Source organism: Pteropus alecto, unplaced genomic scaffold, assembly GCF_000325575.1.
Source record: "Pteropus alecto unplaced genomic scaffold, ASM32557v1 scaffold76, whole genome shotgun sequence".
Taxonomy (NCBI): Eukaryota; Metazoa; Chordata; class Mammalia; order Chiroptera; family Pteropodidae; genus Pteropus; species Pteropus alecto.
The window spans coordinates 30076335-30098990 of NW_006443138.1; the positions used below are offsets into that span (position 1 = coordinate 30076335).

General features: G+C 44.0%; 1 protein-coding gene across 1 annotated transcript in view; it reads right to left on the bottom strand.

Moving 5' to 3' along the window:
- The window catches only part of CACNA2D4 (calcium voltage-gated channel auxiliary subunit alpha2delta 4), a 112153-nt gene that overhangs the window by 80562 nt on the left and 8935 nt on the right, over nucleotides 1-22656 (bottom strand). Inside the window, exons 5-16 of the mRNA XM_006923947.3 lie at nucleotides 21953-22115; nucleotides 21465-21596; nucleotides 12110-12170; nucleotides 11342-11492; nucleotides 9483-9557; nucleotides 8530-8619; nucleotides 8291-8404; nucleotides 7743-7821; nucleotides 5851-5984; nucleotides 4196-4273; nucleotides 3338-3418; nucleotides 2712-2786 (exon numbers count right to left, since the gene is read on the bottom strand). Of these exons, the coding sequence (XP_006924009.2) occupies nucleotides 2712-2786; nucleotides 3338-3418; nucleotides 4196-4273; nucleotides 5851-5984; nucleotides 7743-7821; nucleotides 8291-8404; nucleotides 8530-8619; nucleotides 9483-9557; nucleotides 11342-11492; nucleotides 12110-12170; nucleotides 21465-21596; nucleotides 21953-22115 (1233 nt within the window). The remainder of the gene's footprint in view (nucleotides 1-2711; nucleotides 2787-3337; nucleotides 3419-4195; nucleotides 4274-5850; nucleotides 5985-7742; nucleotides 7822-8290; nucleotides 8405-8529; nucleotides 8620-9482; nucleotides 9558-11341; nucleotides 11493-12109; nucleotides 12171-21464; nucleotides 21597-21952; nucleotides 22116-22656) is intronic.

Here is a 22656-nt window from a genome sequence, read left to right on the forward strand (position 1 = left end):
TTCTTTCCCTGGAGCTACACAGAACATCTTCCACATGAGAACCCTTGAGATTTCTGCAGGTGCTTGTACTCCCAAGATTTCACTTCTCCAAGCTAAACATTCCCAGTTTGCAATGCCTCAGCTCCCTCTGAACATGCTCTGCTTTGTCAGTGTCATTCCCAAAATGGGGTGCCCAGGACAGAAGGCAATATTTCAGATGGGGTCCGGCCAGTGTGGTATGGCCTATGTGGACCAAATATCATGCAGCTCTGACTCTGCCTCTGATTCTGCTGGACTTCCAGGACAGCCACACCTCCCGACAGCACAAATTGAGGTTTCAGTTCATTAAGTCTCCTGGGCCTTCCTCACATGACACACTGTTAAATTACATCTTTACAATGTTATGCTTGAGCATTGAATATTTTGCAGAACTTTCCCTGCATCCCTAGTATATTTCACCTTATAAGTTTTATTAGAAAAATACTCTCCGAATATTGATTTTCTCAATGTATTAGCCATACCTTCCAGACTTTGTAGCATCTGCTTTCTGTGTTTTCATTTTGTTGATAGAATTTTTGAATGGGATAGAGCCAAGGACAGATTCTTCAGTGTCTAATAAAGACCTCTTTCTACCTTGACACAGAGCCATTAATCAACAGTCTTTGAATGGGATTACTATTTTGTGGCCCTGACACCTCTCTCCGTCCCACCCTCCTTCTTTCCTTTCCTCCCTCCCTCTGTCTCTCTCTATTTCTTTTTGATACCAAGAAGTTACCTGCTATTAAGTCTGCACCACTTCCTAGTCTAGTTTAGTAATAGATCAAATAAAGGGAATAGTTTATAGTTTTTCATCGGGTAAGTTAAGAATTAATCAGAGGGTTTACTTTTAGCAGAATGGGACTCCCTACCCACTACAGATGTTTGGATGGTTGCAGTTCTCTAGTATTGTGTATCTTACTTCTGTTAGTTTTTCCTTTTTTAAAGAAAGCCTCATCCTTATTTATTGCCTGTGCGGGAAATCTGTAGTAAAACTGCTATAGCAGTGTCTCCCTTTTGTTCTCTCTTTTTCTCCTTGCTCATATGTGAATGATATTCCATTCTTAGCCTAACTGTGTCTACACTCATGAAAACATCACTGTCCTGCCATCCTTGGCACTGCTGCTTGGTCTGCTGCTTTTGAGTAAGGTGCAACTTTCTTTATTCAGCGCCATTTCCTAGTGCCTAATGATACCTGAAAGTTCATCTTTAGCGTCTCACATTAGAACCATAATTCCACTTTGTTAATTAGTCATATTTTGGGCACTGTAGTAGAAAGACTTCAGGCTAAAAGTGTGGCTCTTGACCTTCTTTCAATTTGTTACTAGGCATATCTTCTATTATTTTTATTTTTAAAACTCGACATCATTCTCCTTGGTACCTATCATAAATCGATAGTGCTTTCTTTAGCAGTCTCATTAAGTTGGCTTTACCATATCTTTTGTTATGTAATAATGTTCTACATGGTATTATTCTCTAATTGTTTCATTTGTATAAGATTATCTGTGTATAGTGTTTTTTCTTAAATAGACTATAAACTTCTGCTCATAGTATTCTCAGAGTATTGTAATGTTAGACAAACAGTAGATCTATAATATGAACTGGTTAGTTGAAGTTTTATATTTATCTAGATCACATAGGTGGTGATAGATAGATTTCTGACCAATGCTCATTCATTCTACAAGTCAGCTCCAGGATCAACATTTATTAGTTCCCTACTGAGTCATTTGTTGGCACGGGGGCTCCCCCTATAGAATCCGCTGGTGTAGGTCAGTGACGAGTTATGGGTTCAGATGCTTTCCCAGCAGAGTCTGAATTGGGAAGACAGAGTGGTTTCCAGGTCGTCCTATTTTTCTTTACTCTGAACCTCTATAGTTTGCCTTAAATAGCTCAATCAGTTGCCTTATGGATACTCAGTATCTATTTGAACCACATGGAATGGAATGTGGCTTAGAATGATGGGTCCAAATGGCACCTGGGGTAGATGAGCCCCTTAGTAAGTTTCTGGAAAGGGGCTCTGCTAGTTATTGTCCTTAGCTGCCACCTCAGTTCAGTATTAAGACTGGCAGAGGGGAAAGAATTAGATTCCTCTAGGACTCTAACACCCCTTTCCCTGACACCCGGGGCAACAATAACACTGAGAAGTGTGGCCATTATTGCTGTGGAGAGTGGCCAAGTGCCAGGACCAGAGGTAGGGCAGTAGGGAGCCCTTAGCCCTGGAGGCAGAACTTTTAGATAAAATGATGGAATTTTCTCCCTTGGCCATCTGTTGTTCAGTTGAATGCATGTGAAAATGTCTCACCTCTCACAAGACAGCTCCTCTGACATTTTTATTGTTAACTCAACATTCACACCCCTTTAGGAGATCTGCTGATACCACTGTCAGACTCCAGCGTGGAGTGTGGAGCTACTGAGGCAGTGACGGGAACGTAAGTGGCTATGTCCTGTGCAGGGAAACTGTGCACTTCATCACATGCTCTCCGGACTGTTCATTGATTATTTAATGTATTTTTGCCTTGTCTCTCCTGCTAGATTATAAACAGTTTGAAAACAGGGACTATGATTTAATTTTTTCTCATATTAGCCATTGAGTTCTTAAATGGAGCCCAGTTTGTGTTCATTATTTTAACTGTTTTTACGAATTACCCCAAATCTCATAGAACTGAGATCCCAAGACCAATAAGATCTGTACCTACCAGGGGTCGGAGGTCAGGGTGTGACAGGATGTAGCCATTGTTGGTGTTCAAAAAGGCATATCCATGCACTCCAAGCTACAAAGACAGGTTGTTATTTGTGTTGGAGAACTGCAGTTGGGAAGGGGTGTAGGGCTGCAGGGTGGTAAAAGATGGCAGCACATAGCAGTGAGTTTTTCAGATAGAAATATAACTGAGCCAGTGCTGTGCTTCCGGCCACTAATTTTTAAATTCTTCCAAAATCTACTGTTCATGGCAGCCATAATAATGTATATCATTACTTGTGTCTTCTTTCCCACCACGTACTCTAGGTGCTTTGGTGATATAATCTCACTCATTTCAAAACAGGATTATGTGGCGTGGAGGAGCAGAGTGAAAGCCTGAGGCACCAGGTAGGGGGGGAACTTGCTAAAGGCCACAGAGCAAGTCAGAGCTGGTGGTGACAAAGGGTCCCAGGAATCCAAGCCACCGTTCCCATGTTCATTGCCTGCACTTTTCGGGGGGCAGTATGACAGGACCCTATCCCAGCTCTGGGCTTGGCTGCACTGCCTGCAGAGAGGTTTCTGAGTCAGGTGGGAGGGCTCCTGGGGAGCCGGTTACCCCTATTCAGGGACCTGACACAGGCTCACCTTGTACCGAGGTGCCAGCTTCATCAGCTCTCTCAGGGCCACATCAGAGCCCACCACCCCCAGGAGAATGCCATGGGACCTCTGGAAGAGAAAACACAGGACTAGGGTGAGACCTGCCTTCCCTGAACGCAGGGCCAGACTGGACCTTGGCCTTCCCCGAGCCTGGAAGAGGAAGCCACCCAGGCCTTACGTGGTCCTTCCCCTGTAGTTAGATTTTAGGGTGAGCTCTGTAGTATAAAATTTAGAACCTATTAGAGAGGCCCCAGGAGTAATCTCAGCTGCTGGGAAAATTAATGTCCAGTATTAATATTTAAGTTGTACTATTTAAGTGAAATACAAAGTTGAATGAAATATTAATCTTCATAGCAGAAGCTGAAGGATTGTGATCCCAGGGACCCAAATCTGTGAGCGCTCCAAAACACACGGTGCCCATCAGGAAGCATTTCCTGACTGGATAGAGGATAAAAGGCTCTAGAAATTCCTTCACCAGAGGACTTAACAAACAAGTTTGAGTTGGCCCAAATGGGTAGGTTAAGTGTGGTTTTGCTGGAGGGCTGGCAGGTGACTCCTTTGGTCCTATAACCCCAAAGCAGTGGTCCCAAGTGCAGTGCAGTGGGACAACCCCAAGCTGGCTGAGCAGAATCACTGGGAAGTTTTGGGAGGCCTGAACCAACCCAACTCCCTCTCAACCAAGAGATTCTGGTGTACCTAGTTGGGCGTAGGGCCTCAAATCTGCATTTACAACCCTCCCAAGGTGGCTCTGATGCCCAGCCAAGCCAAGAACCACTGGTCTAAAGATGCCGATGATGGCTTCAAGCTCTAATCCCTGCTGCAGCTTCTCAGGAGGCTGCTGCTCACCGTTTCATTCTTCTTGCTGAAGACTGGCATGGCCACGGTGGTGAGGAGCATAAAGCTCTGTGCCTGCGAGGTGAAGAGCTGTCAGGGAGGAAAGAACAAAGGACAGAAGGCTCAGAGTCCACAGTGTGAAGGACCCAGAGTCACTGATGTCAACTTTCGAATGGGAGAAAGAAATCCCAAATGAGGTTTCCATTCTCTGCAAAGGGATAGCTGGCAGAAACGCTGGAGAGAGAGGTGGGCCAGGGAGGAAGACCAGGCTGACGTCACTTAGCAAGGGAAATCCTAAACCAAGGTGAGTCTCAGGATCCCAGAGTCCACAGCCCAGCTCCTAAGCATGTTCACTAAGCCCTCTTGCCTTGGATGTGTGCAAACCTATGGAAAAGGCCCATCCTGGGCATGCCCAGGAACAAAGAGGTTTAGCACAGCAAGAACTCTTCCAAAGATCTCTGCTATGGACCCAAGGATGGCACAAACTACAGCCCAGGCCAATTAAGAGTTATTTGCAAACACAAATGAACGTGTGAGGGCCACAGTGGGAGAGCAGGCCATGGTATAGTTGTAGCCGACCTCGGGTCACCCCTCACACGAGATGGGCCCACAACCTCTTCCCTACTCAGAACGCCAGAGCCATGGCATTCCCAGCCCTCCTACCTGACTCCCCGTCTCACTGTGCTGGCTCCCCCAGCCCCCTCAGAAGGGGCTCCACATGTGCCCCTACTCTGCCATGAAGTTGGCCCCCAAAAAGTGGTGCATGCAGGTGTATCTGATAAAGCTGACCTTCCTCAGGATCAACTAAAGGAGCTTGCCTAGCCGTGGACGTCTACAGTAGACTGTCTCAGAGAACGAAGAACTTTTTAATCAAGTCTCCTCCCCTTCCTCAACTGATTTTTCAGGTTAGAGTTTAGAAGTAAGATTTTCTGGAAGAGAGTGGTTTCAGTTGACTAAAGTTTCACTAGCCACTTGGACCAGAAGGTCTGCAGGGATGGCCAAGGGGACAGCAGGAAGGGGTCTGGGTCTCGGGCGAACAGGGAGCTCCTTAGCTCTGGGCTACCCCCCCCCCACCTCTATACTTCGTTTACATGAGGGAGAAATACACTTTTATTTAAGCCACTATTTCCAGGTGTCTCCCAATCTCAGTCTGATATGTTACCATTAAAGCAGGCATCTGTGTCTGTGATGCGATTCAAGAGGTGCCAGGAAGGTCCCTGTTCCCCCAAACATCTCATCTGACATTCTACCTTTGATATCTCTTCCTTCATGTAAGTCACCGCTGCCTACAGGCAGTCTCTTTAAAAGTTCAGGGGCTGGGAAGGGGGATATACTTGATAAAGCTATAGTATTTTGAATTAATGGTTGGACTTCTTTTTTTCTACAACAGGCAGAAGAGAGGAAAATGAAGGAGGTGAAGACAATGGGAAGGAGGGAGGAACAAGTTTGGAGCAGAGGGCCTCTGTCCATGGAGGGCAGCCCTGGGCAGTTCTGCTCACAGGGTTCTGGGCCTCTGGGGCAGGACACAGGTAATAGGTCTGCAGTGGGAGAGAGTGTACACCGCCTCTGCAATATTTCCCAAGGTGATCTGCTCACACTTCTCCTCACCCAAGCAGTAAGGTCTTATTCCCTGGGGTCCCTAACTCTGAGTGGGGTCAGGTCCCCACCTTGCTGTCCATGTAGGCTTCTGTCCAGGTGATGTCGTGGTCATGGTTGATGACCATGGGTCGACTGAGCACGTGCAGATACTCCATTACATTCTCCTGGGCGTCTGCTAGCGTGGAGATCTGTGTGTAGTAGCCTGGAGGAGGGAAGGGCCATGTGGTTGTGGAAGGCTGGGTGCTCCATGTGAAACCCCTCTGCGTGGCTCACACTCTCCCCAGCTACTGACAGCTCACAGCTGGGCCCCTCACTGGGAGCTGCCTTGGGCTATCGGGAACTGCTTTCTTCAAGGTTGTCCCTCTCCTAGGGGACAGCTGGAGGCCAGCTAATGGGGATTCAAAGGCCCAGGCCCTGCTTCAACTTGGCAGAACTCTGAGGGGTCCTCCCAGCCCTAGAACTGCCATGAAAACAGCAGGGCCTTAATTGCAAGGGCCTTGTGGGTCAGCTTCTCTCTCTCGCAATACTGCCCTTCTCACTTCCTTACAGGGATGTCTCCCTCCTGCGTATGACTCTGTTCCAGTGTCTGTTTTCAGGGAGCCCAATCTAAGACAGCAGCCACAACCCCCACCTCCTCCTTCCTCTGACTGATTCCCTTCCTCAGTTATGGAGAGGGGTGCCATAGCCTCTTTGCTGTAGCCATAGTGATGATTTAGCACATGTTTACCTCTCTGATCTCATTGCTCATGACCTCCCACAAAACACCTCTCCACACTTCAGTAAAGTGGAAGATGCCTCTTATCTCAGATTTTTAGAACATGTGATTCCCTCTGTCTGGAGGGAATCAGACAGATCTTTAGAACATGTGATTCCCTCTGTGATTCCCTTCCCCGTTCTGTATATTTGACTGACTCCTACCAGTTCCGTATGTCTCGGCTTAGACAGCTTTTCCTTTAGGAAACGTCCCCTGCCACCTCCAGATGAGAGAAGTGCCTCTCCTCCCATCACTCCCCCAGCATCCTGTACAGTGTGTGCCTCCCCACCCTCAGATTACATTGTTATTGATGGGTTCGGTTGTTCGTCTCCCTGGCTGGATGGCAGCAGGAGCAAGACCGAGTCCATCCTGACCACAACTTGAAAACTTTGTCAGGTGCACAGTAGGTATTCCATAAATTTGGAGTGAATCAAACCCAGTTGGCACCCCGAGATGCAAGTCTTGTTTCTGGTCAGAGTTAGATGAGGACTGTTTGCATACGAACATTCTAAAGAAAATGGTGACCCTCTGCTTTTCCTTTGAGAGTAGAGTCAGAGTAAATGGGCCTAATTTGCAGCAAGAAGAATGGAATCTGGACACAAGAGAGAACTTACATTATAACGTCAGCCCCAAAACCCACTGGATAAGAACTCTTAAATGGAGCTTCCTGAAAAATACTCGGAGCTGAAATTTTATCTCCTGCTAATAATGTCTTATTAATTACCATTGCTTTATTTTGGAATATTAAAAGCAGATTTTTTTCAACTCTGAATGTTCTATAAATTATAAGAATATGAGTAAAATTAGATTATAAACCACACGCACACAAAAATAATGTCAGCCCCATACCTGCCTCACTATGTCAATATTGTGGTTTCTATAAGGCTTTATTTGAAGAGACAGTTCTCTCTTCTGCAAATACTGAACACTTAGATGACTTATAAGTTGCATTTCAGGTGACTTTATGACTTAGAGTCCCTGCAGGGATAATCAAGCATTTATTCAAAGCTTTATAGAGCAATCTGCATTTTGTCTTGCTTTTCCCAAATGAGAAGGAGGGGTAGATACTGTCATCTTGATACAGCACCACCCCTCTGCAAGGCCTAAGTAAGAGCCATACATAGCTAAGCACCTCCAGTGACGGGGTAATGCTGTTCCACCTATGCTCAGGTACAGGCTGTAAGGTGCTCTGCCCTCGTCACCTACCTTTGTTGTTGCACGCGATCCACCTCATGCGGTCAGCAAAAGTGACTTCTCTCCCAATAAGGTAAGTGAAAACGCGGACCTAATCCACAAGACACAGATGGACTTAGGGCTGTAACTCCTGGCCGTGAGTAGTGTTAACATAACTTATGCTCGTCTTCAAGGTCAGTCAAGCATTTTGCTGACTTTGGAGTCTCCACTCTCATGCCTTTGGATCAGGAAGGACCTGGGGCCACGGCAGTACAGGGCTTTCCTAGGCCATGGTGAATGCGGGGCTGGTAGAGGGTGGAGGTCACAATCCAGCCTTTTTCACGTCTCGCCACCGTATTCTGGTCTCTTACCCCAAGCCCTCTCACTCCAGTCCTCTGTGCCAATGGTCATCATAATTTTGGAAAACCAATCTGGGACATCTGAGTTTACTAATGGGCTAATGGGCAGACCATGTGAGCTCAGGGCAGGCCTGGCTTTTCTGGGCCATGCCATCATGGGAGTAGGAGGACGCTCACCTCGGCCCCCATCCCTCACCCCTCCACTGCCACCTGGAGAGTAACCTTGCGGTCCGGCCAGTTATATTTCTCAAACACTGGCTCATAGTCCTCCACAGCCCCGTCAGTGATCAGCATGATGGCCTGGTTGCAGAGGCTTCCTTGCCTGGCCTCTTGGAACTGTGTAGGGGAAGGGTGGTTCCATGAGTACAGGCTATGAACTGCCCTCCCCGCACCTCCAGCCTGCTCCCACTCCTCCACTCCTCCACTCCTCCACTCCCCCTGGGCTTCCTCAGGTGCAGTACCTGGTTCAGGATCTGAAAGGCTTCTCTCAGGGCTTGGTCCACAACCCCCACACCTTTAACCATCAGCTCATCCACCAGCTGTTTGAAATGCTGTTGTGGTTAAGAAACCAGACATGGGTCAGTGGATCAAGTGGACCAGGGAACCTTCATCTTTGGTCTTAATTTCAGAGGCTGGAAAGAGCTATTTGCCCAGAAGGACATGATCATGGGACCATCTCTCCATGACCCAGCTAATTTCACGGCTAAACCCCTACCACAGATGTTTCTCAAATGCTCCCAAGATAAACTGAGAGAGTGTGAGAAGCTGGGTGCAGATCTATCCCCACTATTGGAAGGAAATGCAGTGTGAGTCCAACCAGAGCAAGGAGGCCAGTCCAGGCCGATTCCCAGGTTCCCAGGTCCCCAGCATCCCAGCTCTTACCCCAGCAGTGAGGCCTCTGGGGGCTCCAACTCAAGGCTGGGATTCAAGAGGAAGCCAAACCAGAATTCCTCAGTCACAGAGAAAAGGATCTGTGACATGCACACTTTCCCTTGAAAAAAAAAGTTGCCACATCCTCTCCATCTTGGCCTTTGAAAAGGACTTAACACAATAGGTTGGAATTTCTCCTCCTTTTGGGGCAGCTTCATGAAAACTGACATAATGGAAAGGCCCACAGTGGAGGCCACAGGGAAATGGAGTCCTGGATAATCCACAGACTTAAAAAAAAAAACAGTCCTGAAGAAGTAAACTTTCCTTCAGATGGGAGATCTCTCTGCTCAGATTGCTGTGGTAGGCAGGCATGGGTGCAATGTCCTGGGTGTGTTTGCGTGGCTACCTGCAGACCTGCTTTGCCCTTTGCAAGTGCCATGGGAATATATAAAAGGGGCCATCAGCTAGCTACACAGATGACTCCCACTATTCAAACCAGAACGGGCTCGGAAGCATCAGGCACTCACCTGATAGGGGCACTCACCTCACGGTTGTCTCGATCCGCCTGAACAAGGATCCCTTTAAAACAAGGTTCGATGTAATGAATGTAGTCATTGTACTGCAATTGTAGAGGGTAGAGGGGAGAAGAGAACAGACATGGTCAGTTTGGAAAGTCAGGGCCCAGCCACAAAGCTCAGGCAACCCAAGGGTGGTCAGGGCTGGGGTCACCTAAGCACCTGTGTATGTTATCTTGGGGTACCCTATGCTTTTGGCAGTTTTTCTGAGTAGAGAGGTAGGAGAAAAAATCAGGGTCATAACTCTAAAAATTCTTTCTCAAATCCTGGTCTTGGGTCATTTCCAGCTGAGTCATGTCCATCTCCTAGGGCACACGTAGAGAACTGCAAGTTACTGAGAGCATTCCCCTGGTCTCTGCCACCAAGACCAGACAGAGTGCTGTCCACAGGAATCCCAGAGCCATCCAGGCTCAGACCGCTCCCCAGTGCCTAGGTCCAAGGATTAGAAACTGTGCTTTTTTCTCTTTGCCCTGCATTTATGAAGAGAATCCTTTAGCTATCAACAGGGGATAGGAGTAGAAAGAAAAATGAATTACTGCTGCTCCTTTTTCTTAACCTCCCCATAGTTAAAATTCAAATCTTCAAGGTGCCCTTAATCTACTTCTGCTTAAATAAGAGAGGAGGAGAAGGGGAGCTGGCAATGACATCATGGCAAGACTATATGCAAGTCCTAGAAAGAATGTTGGGGTGTTTCGGGGGAATGTTGGAGATGCATGCTTCCCCTCGTTGCTACTCCCTAAACACCTATAGAACTGGGATGAGGAGTAGGGAGGAAGAGTTGGGTGTGAGGGACCAGAAGGCTTCCAGGGAGGAGCGGGAGCACACTCAACTCTCGTGGAGTGGTATGACCTGTTCATGTAGCTTTCTTTTACTGCTATAGGTCAGGAATAGGGATGGAGAGGTGGTGAAAATGGGGAGCATGGGGTTCAGGAGTGATGCAGGTGGGTAAATGACACAGGCCTCAGGGGAGCAGCTCAGGGATAAGGGGGGCCAGTCTCACACCCCCAGGATGACCATTTTGAAGTTAGACCATTTTGCCTTGATGTTACTTTACTAGATAAGTAAATTCCACTAAAGATAAGTGTTTTCAGCAATGTGACTGTCTGGTGAAGGAAACTTTTGGGTCAGGTACCCAAAAGTTTAAACTGGTACCCCTAGATAGCTGTCGACTCTGCCTCTGTGGAGGGCTGCGCTGGCCCACTCTTCCATTGCAATGGAAAGCATTCTCCTAACATGCCCCCTTTCTTCTCACTTTATCCCTCTCTGTCATTACCTTTCTGGGGGCAGGCAGAGTTAGCCTCAGGAAAACTGCTGTGAAAGCAGGACTAGGATCTGTTGGCCCGTCTAGGCACTCCCCACCTACTTTTTCCTTTTTCCCGATGTGTCTGGATTTGGGTGGGATGAAGGATTTGGGAGAACTGGGGTTGTTGTAAGCAAGAGCCCAGGGGTCACTCATCTTGCAGCAGAACAGAGAAGCTGTTCAGTGATGGGTGCCAGTCAAGAGCACGTGGATGGGATAAATCAGGTGTTTACTCAGGGCCAGTGCCTCTTAATCTTTACTAGATCCTAGACTCATCTGAAAAACTGATGAACTCTATGGACTCAGAAAGATGGACATACACATTATACACATAATTTCAGAAATTCTACGGACTCTCGAAGTCCATCCTTCGTCTGACCCTAGGTTAGGAGCCCCAGCTTCAGAGGAGAGAATCATTCTACAATACGAAGCATCACGTGATTGTAAGGATAGGCCAACCCATGCAGGCAGAAGAAAGTTTCCTCTAGAGCAAGGAAGAGCTAGTCTAGAATAGGAAAGCACATGTACCGCAATGATATTAACAAAGTCGTTCTCTCCCAGCGTGTCCAAGATGGTGGAGATAGTGTGTCTGGCGATAGTCATCCGCAGCCCCTTCATGCTGCCACTTGTGTCTACCAAAATCACTATGTCCTTGGGAGAAGTAGCAGCTTGTATGTACCTTTAGCAGATAGAAAGGGACAGACCAACAATGGGAAAATGAAAGCCAGAGCAACCACCCAACCAAGTCTCCAGTCATTTCTGTTCGAATTCTGTATCCAAAGTCTAGGTCAGTGCCCCATCGAAGCCAGGTTGCATCCTGTCCCATAACAACTCAGCATAGTTCTGAAGCCGTTTGGGGGGCAACAGTTAGGCATGTGCCCATCTAATTGGCTGTCTGGTGGGAAAAAGGTCAAGTTCTGGTGGGAATTTTGACCTCTGGCCAGGGTCCCAGAGGGGTGGGCAGCAGGGAAGGAGAGAACTGGATTCTACCCTCAGATTCCATTACAGATCTGTCAGAGGAGGGGCGTGGAAGGAGAGGAGAGCCTGGCAGAGGCAGCTCAGTGTCCTGGAAGGAGCTTCAGGGTGAGAAAGACAAATGTGATTAGCCCTGGAGCAAGTGCAGCTCTGGGGAGAAGGGAAGAACGCAGCTTCTTTCCACACGTGTGTTGGGGTAAGGTTCTACACGTCTGAGGCCCTTGGATGGAGGCGGGGGCAGGGACTGGAGGAGACGTAGGCAAAACCCAGAGGCGATAAGAGAGATGCCAGCACTAGAGGCCTTTCCCTGGGAGCTCTTACCAGCCACGGTTTCGGCAGTCGAAGGCAATCACTCCATTCTCGTCAGGTGTCCATTTGATGCCTGGGGAAATAAAGGCTTGTTCTATCACTAGCTCAGTGAGGCTGCTCCAGAGCCCCTGGCTGGGAGCTACATCCAGGATGGCCATGACCCCCAGGGCAGGGCAGGCTGTGGACCTTGGCAGCAGGGTGTAGAACAGCCTGTAAACCTAGACAACAGGCAAGGAGGGAGGCCAGTTCTATGGTGGGACACTCACCATCTACACTGCCAGAAACCAGAGTCGGGGTTAATTTCATAGACTGGACTCCCATATGTTTTTCCTGGGACTCATTTGTAAACTAAACATCACATCGAATTGTGGAGGGGGAGAAGCTTCAGGAAGGTGTGACTTTTAACATCCATTACCATGCAAAAGCATGGACAGTATGACGGGAGAGCCAGGTGTTCTGACTTCTAGTCCACTTGCCTCTAGTCAGGAAGCCTGTTAGTGCTCACAGTCCTTCCTGTTAGCTGGCTTGGAGAAATGATTTGGCTATAGGCTGCAAGCTCCTTGAGGATGGGGATTCCAAGCACAGGCACACCTTGTTTTATCGTGCGTTACATTACGGCGCTTCACAGATGTTGCTTTTTTTATAAATTGAAGGCAAGGCCCTCCACCAGCAAAAAGATTATGACTCGCTCTATAAAGCAACTCGCTTTATTGAAGTCATCTGGAACTGAACCCACACTATCTCCAAGATCTGCCTGTACCTGGCACAGTGTGTGTATAGCACCTAGGAGATTTAATACTTAATAAATATTTCTTATATAAAAGAAAGAATGAATGAATGAATATGAAAGATCTTGCCTTGACCCACTCGTAATGTACTGGGGTAGATTTGGTCCTATTCATCTAATCAAAAATTTGGATAACTGCACACTTTGCACAGAGAACACTAATATAATCCACGATAGAATCTCTATTTGAAAAGACTTTAATAATTGGGAAGAGTGGGCTCAAAATAAGATTAAAAACAACAGGTAAAATGATATTATACTGTGTTTGGGCTAGAAAAAAATTGTGGCAGTATCATGGATGTCTAGAAGCTCCAAGGGACCTTCCTGTTCCACAGCAGTTAGTCCAGATGAGATACACACTTTGAAGCATTGCTGGTTTCTCAAAGGTAGGAGAGGTTTTCAGAAATTATGTCCCCAAAACCAAAATAATGGAACTGCATTCCAAGGGTGAGGAGCAGGGGCCAGAGCAGCCAGAAGGCAAAGCCTGGAAAGGGAAGCAGGACAAAGTTCTGGGCAGAGCTGGTGCAGTGGGAGCCTGAGTCACATGGCTCTGATGTGGACCTGCTGCAGCCGTGAGCAGTAGGGTCCCCAAAGGCCACATTCCTGTAGAGGCATAGTTGTGGGAAATTTGATCCTTAGGACAGTATCAAGGAGGACAAACTGCATTAGGTTCTTAGCTCCAAACAGGACCCTGGGTAGGGGCACCCTCAACTCCATACAGAAACAGAAGTGAGCCTCTTGAGGGAAAGCTTTTCCAGGTCAGGCCTGTGGGATTCCCACAGAATGTAAGCGCCATCGCCTCACAAACAAAGGTGGCCAAAGACACTAGAAACAGGCCCCTATAAGTGAGAGGCAGCCAAAGCAAGAATCACCAGATGCATCCTTCCAAGGATTACAGGTGTTGGAACTACCAAATGCAATTCATAGGGTAGCTACACTGGAGAAATCACAAAGAAGTAGTATACAACAAGAAATTATTAGGAACAAAGAAACAGCCTGAAAAATGTGCAACTTTTGTAAATGAAAAAAATGTTTAAGTTGAAAAATATAAATGCATTGTGGATTATTCACAGGTAAAGAGAAAATTCAGGCATTTAAAAGATTTATCCAGAATCCTGTGGAGGCTAGAATACGAAGGTCAATATATGTCTGACTGGCGAGGTAGAAAGAAAAAAGGGGAGACCGCAAGGAAAGACGGTGGTTACAAAGACAATGACAATGACGGCAAATGTCCTAGAACTGATACAAAAATTCGAATCCACAGATTCAGGAAGCACAATCTATCCCAAGCAGGATAAATAAAAAGATATTCACATATAGACACGTAGTAGTGAAACTACAGAACTCCAAAGGCAAAGAAATAAAGACCTTGGAAGCAGCCAGAAAAGCTAGAACATTTATTCATAAAGAAACAGTAGTTAAGCTGATAGCAGATTTTTCTCAACATCATTGGAAGCCATAAGGCAGTGGAAAAACAGTTTTAAGGTGCTGAGAGAAAATAATTGTTAATTGAGAAATGCATTCCCAGCAGAACTATCATTCAATAATAAGGATAGAAAACTAGCATTGTTTTCTAAATTCTACTTGGGAGTTTTAGTTCCCCTGAGCTATTATTTATTGTAAACCATTCCTCAGGGGCATGTCATTAACTGCAGGCTTAGTCAGTCACTTGTCTCCAAGAAAAAAGAAATCGAATTTGCTTTTTCCTACTTAAATAAGCTGACAACAGGAAATGATTTGTGTAACTTGCAAAAGTAAAAAAGAATGAATTTAAAATTAAAAAAAAAGAATGAATAGAAAAGAAAATATTTGTAGATAAACACAAACTGAAGCAGTTTACCACTGAGAGCCCTACTACAAAGCAACGGTCCTCAATCTTTTTGGCACCAGGGACCAGTTTTGTGGAAGACGATTTTTCCATGGACTGGGAGTGAGGAGGGGATGGTTTTGGGATGATTCAAGTACATTACATTTATTGTACACTTCATTTCTATTATTATTACATTGTAATATATAATGAAATAATTATACAACTCACCATAATGCAGAATCAATGGGGGCCCTGAGCTTGTTTTCCTGCAACTAGACAGTCTCATCTGGGGGTGATGGGAGACAGTGACATCTGAAGTGTCTTGTTTATGTTCAGTTCACTTTGTAATTTCGTTTTGGTTGTTGTCACTGCAGAAAACCCTGCTTCACAAAGATAGGATGTTGGAAATGGAAGCAGGCTTCTCAGTGCTTTCGTGGCAATCTCAGGATACTCTGCCTTGACTTTAATTCAGAACATATGGAGATTTGAAGTTGTCTCAAACATACTTTTAAGGCCACTGTCATTTGCGATCTCAAACAGTTGATCCTCTTCTAGCACGGACAAAGTCAATTCGCCTGGCTTATTCACAAATGGGTCACAGATTCATTTTTCCCCAGTTTGGGGTCTTTTGTGGTTGGGAAGTGATGCTTAAACTTAAACTCAAAGCTGAGATAGGCGATCATGCACCAGTTGGAAGAAAGAAGGCCCTGGCTCAGTCTCTTTGAAAATTTCTGCTAATGTTTGAAATGTGTCAAAAATTCCGACATTTGTTCGTCACCTCCATAATTCCAGTTTGGCTTTGAATGCAGCCACTTTGTCTGCTGACTTGAAAACAGTTGTTCTCCCCTGAAGTGACAGATTGAGTTGGTTAAGCAGGTTGAATATGTCACACAAGTAAGCAAGTTTCGTGATCCATTCTGTGTCACTGAAATGTGCTGTCAGTGGTGACTGTTTTTCTAAAAGAAATCTCTGAAATGGTTCTTATAATTCAAAAACTCTGGCTGGTGATCTGCCTTTAGAAAGCCACCTACTTCTATGTATAAGAGAAGACGTGTACTTTGTGTCCATCTCCTCATAGAGCTGCATGAACAGACATGAGTTAAGGACATGTACTTTAATGTGGTTTATAATTTTAATCACATCCTGCAAAGCATTGTTAAGTTCAGGTGACATTTTTCAGCTAGCCAGCATTTCTCTATGGATGACACAGTGCGTAGACTCACACTCAGAAGCGACCTCTTTGACCTGAGTAGTGAAACCAGAAAGTCGTTCAGTCATGGCAGCCTTTCCATCCATGCATATACCGACACAAAATGACTAATTCAGTTTTCTTGATATGTAATCATTCAAAGACTTGAATAGTTCTGCAGCTGTGGTGTTGGTTGGCAACAAAAGTGCACATAACATATCCTCATGTACATCCTCCAAAAAAATATATCTCACAAAAACAAGCACGTTGCCTTGTTGTCAACGTTGGTAGATGCATCAACCTGGATTGTGTACCACAGTGTCTCATTAAGCTTAACAGCTGTGTCTCAATCCTCTGCTATTTCATCAATTCATCGAGTTATGGTGCTAGCCGAAAGAGGAACACGTGCCACCTATTGAACTGCAGCCTCTCCTAAAAGTTCACGACAAATGTCCTTAGCAGCAGGCAGGATCAACTTTTCACTTATGTCTCCTTCACCCATAGTAAAGGGCTTCTTAGCTTTAACAATGCGGTTAGCCACTAAGAATGATGCTCTCAGTGCAGACACATTTGATGAAGTGGTGGCCTTCAATAATTGCTTCTGTTCTTCATGTTCACATTTTTTTTTTAAGTTTGAAAAACTACAGAGGCTTGTCTTTTAATGCAGGGTGCTTGGTCTCCATGTGGTGAAGCAGTTTTGAAGTTTTCATGGCTTCATTGGATAGCTGGTCACCACATATTATATGAAGCGGGCTTGCAGAATGTGAATCACCTGTTATAATGAACCTGTAATTTAAGTAGGACTCGATATTTTCTTTTAAATGCAGCTTTCTTTTTGTTGACAGTCTTAGAGTCTTCTGCTGTCTCATCATTGGGTCTTTCCCCTTTTTCAAAGATGCTCTCTAGTGACATTTGTTTTTTACTCCTTTTGGCATAGGTTTGCTTGTGGGCTTACCAGAACTGTGACTGAGACAAGTGCGTAGCGCGGGAAGGAGGCGTGGATGGAAGTGGTAAATAAAATAATGGGCAGGCCATGCGCAGACTAAAGTAAGTGTTGGATTCTGACATGAGGCCTGCCACTAGATGCAGCTTAATTGTCACTTGCCACTCACTGATAAGGTTTTGGTATGAGAGTGCAAACAATTGACTTATTATGGTCTCTGAGCAGTCAAACCTCTCTGCTGTTAATCTATATTTGCAGTCACTCCCCAACTCTAGCATCACCACCTCAGCTCCACCTCAGATCATCAAGCATTAGATTCTCATGAGGAGCGCACAACCTAGATCCCCTGCATTTGCAGTTCATGATAGAGTTTGTGCTCCTATGAGAATCTAATGCCTAATGATCCGAGGTGAAGCTAAGGCGGTGATGCTAGCACTGGGGAGCAGCTGCAAATATAGATGAAGCTTTGCTTGCTCACCAACTGCTGTGTGGCCCAGTTCTTAATAGGACATGGACTGGGGTTTAAGGATCCCTGCTATAAGAGAAATTCTGGAGGATTTACTTCAAGGAGAAAGGATCTTAGAAAGACAGTTTGAGATACTCGAAGGCATGGTGAACAAATTAAATGGTAAACAAATAGTTAATTCTAACCAAGCAATATTTGTATCAAGTAAGAGTAATAGTATCTAATTTGTGGAGATAAAAAGGGAACTATTAGATGACAATAGAATGAAAATCAGGGTGAAAAAGGAGATGTAAGTGCAAGAGTTCTAAAGTCCTTTTTTGACTGGAGGAGGGTAAAAATATTATTTAATATTAACATCTTGTTAAATATGCCTGATAAGGGGGTAATTACTAAAAGAACAAAAACAGAGGAATAAGTTCTAAACTGATAGAGAGTAAAAAGGAGAAGTAATGGGAAATTTATCAAAAAAGGTTAATCATTTAAAAAGACAAAAAAAAAAAAAGAAAAGAAAAGAAAAATGTAAGGACAAGTAGAAATTTAAAAAATAACATAATTTAAAAAATAAGATAAGCGTGTTTAAATGTATCAATACAATAAATGTAAATGTGTTTTAACTTCCAACTAGTAGAAGAGATTTTCAGATGGGATAAAAATTTAAAAGCTATAAGCTATTTTCAAGAGATATGACTAAAACAAAATGTCATAGAAGGTTGGAAGTAAAATGATGGAAAAATATATATAAAACAGATATATTGACCCCAAAGAATATGACACAGAAACAAAAATGACAAAATATAGCTATATGTGACAATCTAATGAATCTTGGTAATATAATATTAAATGAAAAAGCAAGTTCTAAAAGTTTATACCAGAAAACAGGTTTAAAATTTCATACATGAGCAAAACAAAACAGTATGTTGTTTTAGCAGGCGCGCGCGCGCGTTTGTGTGTGTAAACATAAGATAAAAGTAAATAACTAAACAAAATACCAAGAAATCCAAATAGAGTCATAAGCTTGTAATTAAGGAAAACTATTACCTGGTCAGTGGTGTGAGGGATGGGGAGAAGGTGGGGTGGTGAGAGAAAGGATGGGATAGAGAAGGAGCACATATATAAAAAGAAGTTATTACTAATCCAGTTTTTGTATTGGTGATGTATATACGGGTATTATTATGTTATAAATAAAATTAAAAATAAATAAAATAAATAGCAATGGGCCTGCACGGACTCATGGGTATAGTGTAGCATGATCAAGGATTATGACCAACCCCATACTGTCCACCTGAGGGTTGATATGTATAAATATGAATGTGGGTGTGAGAAATGACCTCTCCATAACTAAGACTGATGGCTCACACCTGGATTATGTTGTTTGCACACAAGTTGACATCTTTGGAAACCTTGATGTAGCGAGAATATTTACAGGAATTCTACCCAGAAGAAGACTTGAGGGACCTGTGTGTTGTCTTTGAACATCTGAAGGGCTGTTACAAGAAGAACCAATGGCTAGTTATGGGCTACTCTGTGAGGTCAGCCCTATACAGCAGCTCATACATTGTGGGCAAGGCCAATCCTCAAAGCCAGTCAGCCTGAGAGTCAATCCTACTCACTGACGTGCCAATAACAATCATGGCTCACCTACAACAAGAGGGCACACACAACCACACAAGGTTCACTCTTGGAGCACCCAGTGCAGGTGATCAGGGAGGCTGCACCACTGGGTCACACGGAATACCTACTACATAAAACCATCTGGCTAAGACTGGAACATGTAGCAGATCTACCTAATATATAGAAATGAGCACAGAGAGGAAGCCAAAATAAGAAAACAAAGAAACATGCCCCCAATTAAAAAAAAAAAAAAAAAACAAGAAAAAACTTCAGAAAAAGAACTAAACAAAATAAAGGCAAGCAACCTACCAGATACAGAGTTCAAAACACTGATTATAAGGATGCTCAGTGAACTTAGGAGAATAGCTGAGATCAGTGAGAACTTTGACAAAGAGATAATAAGTATAAAAAAGGACATAGAATCCATAAAAAAAGAACTAGTCAGAAATGAAGAATATAATAACTAAAATGAAGAATACACTAGAAGGAATCAAGAGTAGATTGGATGAAGCAGAGGATTGAATCAAGGATTTGGAAGACAAAGTGGCAGAAAACACCCAATAGGAACAGCAAAAAGAGAAAAAAATTTTTTTTTTAAAAAGGAGGATAATTTAAGGGGCCTCTGGGATAACATCAAGCAAACCAACATTTGTGAGAAGGAGAAGAGAGAAAGCAAGAGATTGAGAACACATTTGAGGAGATAATGACTGAAAACATCCCTAATCTGGTAAAAGAAATAGACATATAAGTCCAGGAAGCACAGAATCCCAAACAGGATGAGTTCAAACAGACCCATACCAAGATATGTCATAATTAAAATGCCAAAGGTTAAAGACAAAATGAGAATCCTAAAAGTGGCAAGAGAAAGGCAACTAGTTATTTATAATGGTGCTCTCATAAGAATGTCAACTGATTTCTCAAAAGAAACTGGACCACCTTCTTACACATATATAAGAATAAATTCAAAATAGATTAAAGACTTAAATGTAAGGCCTGAAGCCATAAAACTCCTAAATGAAAAAAACAGGCAGTAAACTCTCTGACATTGCTCTTAGTAATATTTTTTTTCTGATATATCTCCTTGGGCAAAGGAAACAAAAGAAAAAATAAACAAATGGGGCTGCATCAAACTAAAAAGTTTTTGCACAGCAAAGGAAATTATCAACAAAATAAAAAGACAACCTACTAAGTGGGAGAAAATATTTGCCAATGATACATCTGATAAGGGGTTAATATCCAAAATTTATAAAGAACTCATATAACTCAACACCAGAAAAAAACAATTATATTAAAAATGGGCAAAGTGTCTGAATAGGCATTTCTCCAAAGAAGACATACAGATGGCCAACAGATACATAAAACAATGCTCAACGTGACTAATCATCAGAGAAATGCAAATTAAAACCACAATGAGATATCACCTCACACCTGTCAGAATGGCCATCATCAATGGGTCAAAAAACATTAAGTGTTGGTGAGGATGTGGAGAAAAGGGAACCCTCATGCACTGTTGGTAGGATGGCAAATTGGTATAGCCGCTATGGAAAACAAAATGGAGTTTCCTCAAAAAATTAAAAATAGAACTACCTCATGACCCAGCAATTCTACTTCTGGGTATTTATCTGTAGAAAACCAAAACACTAATTTAAAAAGATATGCAACCCAATGTTCACTGTAGCGCTGTTTACAATAGCCGAGATATGGAAGCCACCTAAGTGTCCATCACTAGATGATTGGATAAACAAGATGTGGTACATATATACAATGGAAAATTATTCAGCCATAAAAATATGAAATCTTAACCATTTGCAACAACGTGGTTGGAACTAGAGTTTGTTATGTTAAGTGAAATAAGTTAGGCAGAGAAAGACAAATACCATATGATTTCACTTACATGTGGAATCTAAGGAACAAAATAAAGAAACAAAACAGAAACAAACTCATAGATACAGAGAACAAACTGATGGAAGGGGGTTTGCGGGGCTGAGTGAAAAAGGTGAAAGGATTAATATGTACAAATTGATAGTTACAAAATAATCATGGGGTTGTAAAGTACAGCATAGGGAATATAGTCAATAATATTGTAATAACTATGTATAGTCCCAGGTAGATACTAGACTAATCACGGGAATCACTTTATAAATTAATAAATATCTAACTGCTATGCTGTACACCTGAAACTAATATAAAATACAACTCTAAGTGAAAAATAAAAATTAAAAAATTAAATATAAAAACTTCTTAAGATCAATAATTGTTTTATTCTCCTTTATATCTTCCACAATGCTTTTCATGGGGCAACAGTCCAATGTGGGCATTTATTGGCTGATTACCACAGTGTTTGATGGATTTATTCATTCATTCATTCAACGGGTATTTGTTGAAAATGTGCATATCATGTTGTGAAGAGTGTCAAAGTGTGGGTTGGAGGTGCTTTTGGATAAGAAGGCCAGCCTCATTCACTGGGGATCTGAACTTCAGGGTCCATCTTCAATGTCCCTATTTCCTTATTTCCAGAGATAAAACCCAGAAGATCTTGAAGATGCCTCCCATGTCCTTACCTGGATAGATCCTAAAGAATCCAGTTGAGCTGCCAAAATACTGCCACGTAAGTGTTGGGTCTCTCTGGAAGTTCTCCACAAAAACAGGGTTCAAGGCTTCAGACATGTAGACTCCATTTAAAATATCTGGATCTAAAGGGTGAGATTATAGAACTGCAGGGGAAACTAAATCAGGAGCAACAGTGACCAATTCTTCACCCTCTGTGCGCACGTGCACACACCACATAGTCTGCAGTGAAGTAGTTTCCTACTTTCCTCTACATCTCACACCCACTAAGCTAGAAACACTGAGTTTTCTCTTGGCCAAGGCTTGTGTGGAAAGATTCTTCTTCTCAGTCATGGAGGTTGGAGAATCAGGTTACATCCTGCAGGATTTCTTAGGAACTTGTGGAGGCAAATAATTATACTTCCTCAGCACCACCAGCACCACCCTAACGAGCACCAGGTGGCTGAGAGCATGCCAGGCTGTGGGGTGACAGGGAGACTACCTTTGTTGTACACGTTGGTGGGCAGCTGCACATTGCTGAGGGACGTGTTCACCATCAGGTTGCTGAAGTGTGCGTTGGACTCGAGGACGAACTCAGCCCCTAGCTCCACATAATTGCCATTTGCATCCCTCTCGTTGATCAGGACCGAGTTGTAATAGTCAAACTAGGGTGGAGGGGAACAGGCCAGACAGAGACAGCATGGACACAGGGACCCACGGAGTGAGAAGGAGAAAGAGAAACAGTGCAATCAGAGGACTCAGATGAGAGAGACGGTCGGGTGGACTGAAGCGTCCATACAAGCTCTGTCTGTGGAGGATTCAAGCGATGACCCACAGGATTTGGGCAAGTACATATCCTGGTAATTGGAATGGATGGTTGATTCAACTGGGTTTTGATATAAATTGTCTAGATTATCGCTTCAGTTCTCCACTTTGTTTAGCTTGTGTGGACACAGTCAGAGATGGAGACAGAGAAGGCAGACAGATTCCAAGAGAGATGAAGAGACAGAGGCAGTCTCAACAGCACCACCAGCTTCCTCCAGTGTGAGAAGGCTTCTAGGGACTCAGACACTGGGGCCCTGGGAGGTGAAGCTTCTCTCTTTAAGAAGTGGACTGAGGCCTATGGCCCCGGGTCCCTCTGAGGAGCCAGCAATCTGCTCTCTGCTCTTACACACAGTGTTGGGTCTGCTTGGATTACCACCTTGG